Genomic DNA, 9,270 nt, shown 5'->3' with positions numbered 1-9,270 from the left:
TACCCCTCTTTTGTGTTCACACACTTCTCATATTCTCAACACTTTTCAGCTTGGGGTCCTATCTATATATCTTTCCATTATTTCTGGGAGTGTGATTTCATTCCTGGGCTCAGATACAACATGTATGTCATCACATTCCTCTGTAGTGTACAAAGATTACTAATACCGAGCACACCTGCTGCTGCTCAACCTTCTTTTTCTACTTCTCTTGCTTTCCTCCCTCCCTTTCGTCTTTTTCCTCTTCCACAGAGGAAACACTTTTAGGTTGTCATCTGCACCTGTCTGCTGTCTCTGTAGAGAGTGCATACATGTGGAGAAGTGGGTGCATGTGTGCATATTTATGCAGTGGGTGGAAAGGGGAAGAAGGCGGAGTTGTGTTTTGTACTTTAAAGGGTTGTGGAGAAACCTGCCTGTCCGCTTGGAGCTGAGAGAGGAGGAGCCTGTGGGGTGTGGAACTCCAGACAAAGGAGACATATACACACTGACACTGGATCAGTGGAGCGAAAGGAGAGGCAGACAGCTGGAGAGCTTCACTTCCAGCACAGGAGACAATCCTCAACTCCTAGACTACCTTTTTTTTTTTTGAGTGTGTGTGTGTGTTTTGCAAAACTTTGTGAAAAAGGAGGATCTTCTTGTTGTGTTTGTTGGCTGTATGGGTCCGTTTGTGAGCTGAGAGATGTTTGTGTTGGCACAGTAGTTTGCCATATGCTGCTTGTAGTGTGTAGAATTGTGTGGTCGATTATGTTTGGGATGGAAAAGTGGGACTGGCACGACCAACAGCTCTGGTCTTAGCTTTACGCCATGGGGGGTTGCCATAGTTACCCCTCGGCTACAGAGGCAGACGGCAAGACTCTTCAGCCTTCTGACATCAGCAATGAAAAACTGTAAGTTGTGTTTCTTTTCTCTTAACTCTCCTCATCATGTTTCAGTTTCCTGTCTGAAAATAAGTTTAGTGTTTTGCATGTACCTATTTTATACTCCTGTATTCTGAAAGAGCGGAAATGAATGTTAAAAAAGTAAGCTGTGGTTATAGCTATGGATGTGGTGTGGAAGAAACAGGACTAGGAAAGCTGGCTACACATGGTTTACTGAAGAATGTTCTCCAGAAAAAGAGTGTGTGTGTGTGTGTGTGTGTGTGTGTGTGTGTGTGTGTGTGTGTGTGTGTGTGTGTGTGTGTGTGTTACATATTTGTCTGATGGCATCAGTGAAGGTGGATTCCTCCAGCAGCAGGAACACATGTTGAGAAGTAGTGTGAAGACAAGTGAGGACTGAATGTGAAAATGTGTTTTTATCACAGTCACTATGCAAATGTTTGCTCTTGGATGAATCTTTTCGAGCCAGCCGGGGTGAACTGAATAGGATTGTTTATCTCACCCTCACGGCAGAGGTATAAAGGTAAACAGATGGCCAACAGCAGCAGAGCAGAGTCACACAGGAGTGTGTTTGCACACAAACACAACATTACAAGTAGCTTCAGTCTCATGGTGTTTGTGTGCTGACAACTTGGTAGCCAAGAGGCAGTAACTGAGTTAATAGCATGGAGCTGGAACAGAACAGGATGTTAGCAAAAGAAGTTCCTGTGGACATTAGAGGAGTTTGTCATGGTTCGGATTTGCACTACTGTACCTTTTGTAGAGTGAATGTTTACGTTCTTCTCTAATATTCCTCCCTCTTTACTTCTTCTGACCTTTACCGTGAACAAAGACCTGCTGTTTAGACCATTAAACTATTTCTTCCTGCCCTGTCCTCACACACAGATTCACACCAGAGGGAGGGAAATGCCATAGAGAGCACACTGTTTCCCTTATCATAGTAGACAAGGTCACACTGAGTAAACTCTCAACTGCAGTGTGTGAAAACATAAAAACCTGGCAACTGAAAACCTGGCAGCTGCCTGATTCCACCACACTTTGAACTATTCACTAATGCTATCACTGTACCTGTGTCAATGTGGCGCCGCTGTTTTGCATAAAGTCAAATCATGTCGCCGAGTTTGACTTTCCAGCACACACTGGCATTTGCAAACATCATTCATTTCTTGCACCCACTCTTTAGTTATCACACGTTCCCGAACTGCCAGTCCTGTGTTACTGATTATAAAGCACTACCTGTGGCTTATCAGTAGGTATGAGAGCTGATGTAAGAAAGAGAGGTTTGGTAAAGCCATCAGGCCTCAGCTCTCAGCTCTGATGTTGCCCAACATTTGGCCTTTCAGTTATTTGCCTTGTAGCAATGACCACTGCAGCAGTGAGCTTCATTAACAGTAATTACTCTGGCTCTGAATTGACTGCCTTCATTACATAAACTGCTTGGTTTACTGGACGTTCAGGTCTGCACTTACAGCAGTGTTTCTATGTGTTTGCGTGTGTGTGCGCCACAGAGGGCAAGACGGATGAGAGAGCATCACAGATTGTAAAACGTGTTATCTAATGACTGCAGCAGGAGTAATTAATCCACTGACCTATCGATTGTTTTACACAGCAATATTTTCTGTCTCTCTGTCTTTCTCTTTCCGCCTCTGCCTCATTAACTTTGCACTGTCCTCCCAAGGGGAATTAATAACAATAATCTGGAGGAGCGTCCATATCTGCAGCAGCAGTATGTGTGCCAGCAGATCACGCACACAGACATGTTTGCCCTAACTGCTCTGCCACCAGGCGTCGACAGGGCTGAGTGGCTTGCCAGCAACAGTGAGTAGACCCCATTAAACTACTGTTTCCTCTGTCCTCTGCTCCTTATCCTCTCTCTCTCTCTCTCTCTCTGTCTCTCTCTCTCTCTCTCTCTCTCTCTCTCTCTCTCTCACACACACTCACACACACACACACACACACACTGCAAAAAAAACAGAAATAGGAATAGATGTAACTTTTTTTTCTTGATTTTTCAGCGGTGGCATTTTTCAAGCATATAAACCTGTTCTCCAGTGCGCTGTCCGAGTTCTGCACCCCCAGCACCTGCCCAACTGCTTGCGGACCTGGCAACACGTATGTTATTGAGAATTATACTGCACATACATAGGAAAAAACACATTTTCTAACTTTTTCCCAGTGGTATTTTGTCATGCAGTTGTATGCACAGACCTTGCAGTAAGCAAGGTCTGTGCGTGGAACTTGCAGTATAATGATTCCAAAGTGGATGTAATGGGATAAAATGTCAGTATTAAGAAATAGTGTCAATGAAAAGTGCGGTAAGATTGGACTGTGGATTATCCTGCATAAACCAGAATGTTGTTTCTGCTGCTGAATGCTTCTAATACAAGTGTTCATCATGGAATTTGGTCAGCTGACATCACATGATCCAAGAACATTATCCTTATATTTATCATTGTCCTTTCTAATGCCCAACATACAGGGTGACAGGGTGTTGTGTCTTTTGCACTGAGCATATGATTTAATTTTTTTGATATATGTTGTACTAGTCTGTGGTGGATTCAGTCAAATTTTGTTGTGAAACCTTCCACTGTTTGTGACAAGTAATGAATAGAAGTTTACTATTAAAGTTAGCTAGCTAGTCTTAATGAGTGTGTGTGTTTGTGCAGGATTTATGTCTGGACTGACGACCACGGCAGGAAGCTGAAGTGCTCTGCTCCGCTTTACTTTGACTATGCAATGTCATACATTCAGGACCTACTCACTGATGAAGATGTGTTCCCCACTAAAACAGGTAAAATGAATTTATATCATCTGTGTTGCACTGATTCACATCATACTCCAGTTTCAGTCTTAAGCCATTATCTGTTCCCTCTTTCCCAGGTTCAGTGTTTCCAACAGGTTTTGTCTTTCTGGTCCAGAAAGTGTTTTTGCTGTTGTTCAGGACCCTGGCTCACATTTACTGGTCTCACTACAGAGAGACACTCGCTCTAGGCCTGCACGCACACCTCAACACACTCTTCACACACCTCACATTATTCTGCCAGCAGCACGCGCTGCTGGAGCCTGAAGACACCGAGCCACTGCAGGACCTCATCACTGCTCTGGGACAGCAAGGCTGGACCTAAAGAATAAATGCACACACATTTTAATTTACTTGTTATAACTGGTTATAAAGCTACAGTTCCGTTCACCACTCTGGGCCAAACTTCAGCCTACTTCACAGTATGGATTTTTTTTAAGAAAAAACAAAATCTAAATACTGTTTATGAACAGTATGTGGGAGAATGGATGAGTCCAATTTGCTTTAAAAAGCAGTGATTCAGACCACACAAGAATGTCTGGCTCCTGTTGTATATAGTTGTCATCTGTTATTGTGATACTATGTGAAACTGTTATATTGCATGTAAGTGTATTTTAACATAATGGTGCATTATTGTATTTTGATAAGGTCAAGATCTTAAAGGTCATTCATGTTTTCCTCATAGACTTAACACAGTAACAGAAAACACTGATCAATTGTCTTTTCCTATAAGATATCAACTGACCCATAGATAATTTACAGTTAATGTAATGGTGGTGTGTCGACGCAAATGTGATTATATTGTTGTGACTGCAGCTGTATCGAACGGCATCGCTGACCTCTGTGTCTTTATGTATGATTCTGCAATAAACTCTCTGTAATAAACATTTCTGATAGACAATTTTCTTAATATGTTAGTTTTAAAACAAATAAGATGTCTTGCTCTGTCAATGATCTAGAAATGGATCAAGAAATAAAGAGATTGCCAGATTTAAGAGAATTGAGTTGGCAATAATTTGAATCATTTATTGTATAACCCTTGTTTTTGACATGATTATTTAGTTTATTTTGATCAATCTCATTTCTGTTCAACTGGGCAATCTGTTACCTCCAATTACCTCCTGTTTTTGTCTTAGTCCTAGAGTAACTGCTGGTACAGTAACATCAACATGTCTCCAGATGTTTGGTTTGACAGCAGCACCACCTGCTGCCAGCACAAGCACAGCTGCAGTACACTACACTGTCTATAGATGTTTGTTTTTGTTGGCAGAAGCATATTGGATTTGAAATAAAAAAGTGTCTCTCATCTATCTTTGCTAAACAAAGATGAGTCCTTCCAAGATAGGAAACACTTAAACCACTTCATTCAATGTCTGGGAGTGAAGCCAAAAGAATAGAAAGTATGCCACTGAACACAATACGGACTGCATTGTACATCTTCACAGAATTCAGGTTATGTCCAAGGGTGAATTGCTAAAAAGAATTGCAAATAGCTAATTCGACATAATTTTAACGGTGTCAGTTTGCTGAAATGTGAGCAATTGTCACCTAAAAACAGAACTCAAGATGTATCCCACAGCTAACAAATTAACTGATTCCATGACAAGTTGGCAACATAGTACTTCCTGTTTACATCCCCTTAAAGCCCCCAAATTATGAGAACTGTATAAATCACCATAGTCTTTGTGAACACAATACAGTACGTATATGAATGCATTTGGAAATTTGAGAGCCAAGAGTTTTACTGACGTAATCAAGAGACAAATCCTAGTGTTGCAGTGCTGCCAGAGGACACCTTGCACAGACAGCATTGTGTCTGACAGGAGATACAGGCTGCTTTTGTCTGCTTTCTGCTGTCAGTCACAAAAACAAAAAAAATATCCGAGGGTGAAAGCAAATGTATAATGAGACCATGAAGACACTCTCAGGTCACTCTCAGTTTCATAAATACATTCATGGTGCACGTTCTGTGGATACACCGTAGGTAATAGTTTCCCCTTTTTCTATAGTGAGTGGGTGCATTTGTGCAAATGAGAACTTTTCAAACACTACAGGAACAAAAATGAATGATTTAAAAACAAACAAACAAAAAAATACAGTATTGTTTGGTAGTTTTTCTTTCACTGTGGGCATGTAATTCCATATTTCACCACATAGAGGCATCAATATGCCACCACACTGTAATACCACCTATGTTTGTTAACACAAGGTTAATGGTGGAATGAATCATGTTGGAGGAAAAAACAGGTTAGCTCAGCAATAAGAGTACTAGTCTAATAGTCATTGAAACAGACGCTGGTGGCTATAGATGTTTGTTTCAAGCCTTTCTTTGTGTTTGATCACTTACACCAAGCAGTGCGTGCCCACCTGGGAGTCTCTAGCATTCAGTGTATGGTATATTATGTACATTTGTATTCATGCATGATAACTCATTTTGGCAGAAAAATTGTAAAATGTCATTAAATGCACATATACAGTGGCCTCTTCTTTGTATAGTTTGTGTTTGCATGATTATGGGAAATTATTATGAGTACACAACAATAATAATTGTTATATAATATACCATTGTTGTTGTTGCTGTTGCTGTTGTTGTTCTTGTTGTTGTTGTTATTAAATATAAAGTATCATGGCAATGAGACAGGATATAACCAGGGTATGGGTAATATGCAACCGAGAAATTGTTTTAATTTCACTCACTAGGTTTAGGAAAATGAACAACCCAGCATTTACAGAAACTGTAAGGATTGTTCTGGTTTAGAGCTGAAATTACTGATCTTGTGAAAATAAATAAAAAATACAAAAACCAGTTTGTGTGGCAAAACATTTTTCAGTGTAATGCAAAAAATGAAATGAAAGCATGTCTCTTCACTTTTCTGTCTCCCCACATCACTGCCACCTCTCTCAACCCTTCTGCTGCACTCATTGCACCTGACAGTGAAGAAATATCCTGCTTTTAACACACTTTCACTTGTGCAACATCAGTTCAACATCCAAAAACCTGGACGCATTGGATTCTTTCTGTATCAACCTGCGCTGTGATTCCTGAACTTACTGTGATGTTAAACTGACTGATGTGTTAAATCATAATCATAATCATAATCATAATCATAATCATAATCATAATCACAATCATAATCATGATCATGATAATAAATCATACATAATTGTGTTAACAAGCTGGAGGCTGTTATGACACTTACGAAGGTGAATGTAACCACACGTCTGCTTTTCTCTCTGATTTCAACCAAGGTGTCCAGCAGACAAAGTTAAGACTGAAACTGAAACTCAGCCTTTCCAAAGAGAGCCAAAGCATCTTTGCCTGCTAGGAGATCAGAGGGAGAGGGGATAAGTCTGGACAGACAGACAGATACACACACACACACACACACACACACACACACACACACACACACACAGACACACAGGTTGCTTCTTAGGATAGATAAGTGATGTGTTAATGCACATGTTGGACTGGGTTGAGGCTCACTGTGTTGGAAACTGAGCTTAGATAGTAATACTGCAAACTGCTGAGTCACACACACGCTTGGCTCTTTAATTAAGACCTGAAGCCACCTCCACATACAGAGCATTCTTTAATCAGGTTCAGACTCTGAGCCTCTCATCTGTGTCCTACCTTCACAAAAAGAAAGGAAAAATTCTTATACCAGAAAAATGAGGAGGATAAGATCACTGTGACCAATACCTCTCTATCCTTTTCTTTAAAGTCAATCCAAACCTACTTATGTGGACTATTATAAATCAAGTAACACCATGACAATAGAAACTAGGCTCTCTGACCTGTACCTGGTTATAAAACTAGATTAACTTATCTGCACACACATGCACATACACACATACATTTTGATATCTGATACAAGATTTTATAGCTTTGGCTTCAATCATTTCTGACTTGAGACCAAGGGTGTAGGTTTGTAAATGGATGGTGGGGACATGTCCCTACCAATATTTGGAAGGACAAAATTGTCCTTACCAATATTTGAGTGAACTCATTCGCTCCATGTTTGGAGTGAAGTCCTATTGGATCATTCTAATTTGCCCTCCAACAGGCTACGTCTCCAACACAACCGATTAAGGCATGTTAGCATTTCATTGACTGAAAGGGCAGGGGCTATCTGAAGGCTCAGGTCATGTGCAAATATCACAGTTATTTAACCATGTTAGCTAGCGTTAACTAGCACACTAACCCTGGCCTCTGTCTTCTGTAGGCTAGCACTCACTATACTATGACATTTCTTTGACGTTTTTAAGCCTTACTATTCTATGACATTTTTCACATTTTTATGCCTTGTATATACATTGATGTTTTAACTACATTTTATGCCTTACAATACAATGACATTTTTGAAGTTTTTAAGTCTTACTATAGTATGACATTTTTATGACATTTTATAGCTTACCATGGTATGACATGCTATGACATTTGTAATGTTTTTTTACCTTTTTATGCCTTACAATACATTGATGTTTTATTACATTTCATGCCTTACTATACTATGACATTTTTTGACCTTTTTAAGTCTTACTATACTATGACGTTTTTATGACATTTTATGCCTGACTATACTATGACATTTTTTGACCTTTTTATGACTCACTATAGTATGGCGTTTTTTTCACATTTTTATGCCTTACAATACATTGATGTTTTTACTACATTTTATGCCTCACTGAACTATGACATTTTTGGATGTTTTTAAACCTTACTATACTATGATGTTTTTAATACATTTTATGCCTCACTAAACTATGACATTTTTTGACCTTTTTATGACTCACTATAGTATGGCGTTTTTATGACATTTTATGCCTTACTATACTATGGCGTTTTTTTCACATTTTTATGCCTTACAATACATTGATGTTTTTACTACATTTTATGCCTCACTAAATTATGACACTTTTGGATGTTTTTAAGCCTTACTATACTGTGATTTTTTTTTCACATTTTGTGCCTTACTATACTATGACATTTTTTTACCTTTTTAAGCCTTACTATACTATGGCGTTTTTTTTCACATTTTTATGCCTTACTATACTATGACTTTTTTTTTTTACCTTTTTATGCCTTACTATACTATGACTTTTTTTTTTTACCTTTTTATGCTTTACTATACTATGACATTTTTTTTAAGTTTTTATGCCTTACTATACTATGACGTTTGAATGACATTTTATGCCTCACTATACTATGACATTTTTTGACCTTTTTATGCCTCACTATACGATGACATTTTTTTTTGTTTTTAAGTCTTACTATACTGTGACGTTTTTATGACATTTTATGCCTCACTATACTATGACGTTTCTTTGACATTTTTTGACTCTTTATATTTTTTTCACATTTTTATGCCTTACAATACATTGATGTTTTTACGCCTCACTAAACTATGACATTTTTGGATGTTTTTAAGCCTTACTATACTATGACATTTTTTGACCATTTTATGCCTTACTATACTATGACATTTTTTTTCACATTTTTATGCCTTATTATATTATAATGTTTTTTAACATTGTTATCCCCCCTTATACCAAGACGTTCTTTTAAGATTTATACCTTACTATTCTATGACATTT

The 9,270-nt window shown here is 38.6% G+C and overlaps 1 protein-coding gene across 1 annotated transcript; it reads left to right on the top strand.

The window, feature by feature from the left end:
• Nucleotides 1-442: 442 nt before the first annotated feature.
• LOC111653364 (MOB kinase activator 2) lies at nt 443-4,559 on the top strand. The gene is made up of 5 exons (XM_023403941.2): nt 443-884; nt 2,551-2,690; nt 2,888-2,984; nt 3,539-3,663; nt 3,753-4,559. The coding sequence occupies exons 1-5, from the start codon at nt 802-804 to the stop codon at nt 3,995-3,997; spliced, it is 690 nt and encodes a 229-aa protein (XP_023259709.1). The 5' UTR covers nt 443-801; the 3' UTR covers nt 3,998-4,559.
• The last annotated feature ends 4,711 nt before the right edge of the window (nt 4,560-9,270 follow it).

This window comes from Seriola lalandi, unplaced genomic scaffold (assembly GCF_002814215.2).
Source record: "Seriola lalandi dorsalis isolate HSWRI2012SDOR001 ecotype SW California unplaced genomic scaffold, Sedor1 jcf7180002054188, whole genome shotgun sequence".
Classification (NCBI taxonomy): Eukaryota; Metazoa; Chordata; class Actinopteri; order Carangiformes; family Carangidae; genus Seriola; species Seriola lalandi.
Note: the sequence above shows the minus strand (reverse complement) of the source record. Positions and strands in the feature narration are given on the sequence as shown.

What these genes read in the sequence shown, in the direction of transcription:
- LOC111653364 (XM_023403941.2), top strand. Translation starts at nt 802, where the DNA reads ATGGGGGGTTGCCATAGTTACCCCTCGGCTACAGAGGCAGACGGCAAG. An exon ending in TGAGTGGCTTGCCAGCAACA is followed by an intron (nt 2,691 to 2,887) that starts GTGAGTAGACCC and finishes TTGATTTTTCAG; the next exon opens with CGGTGGCATTTTTCAAGCAT. An exon ending in GCTTGCGGACCTGGCAACAC is followed by an intron (nt 2,985 to 3,538) that starts GTATGTTATTGA and finishes GTGTTTGTGCAG; the next exon opens with GATTTATGTCTGGACTGACG.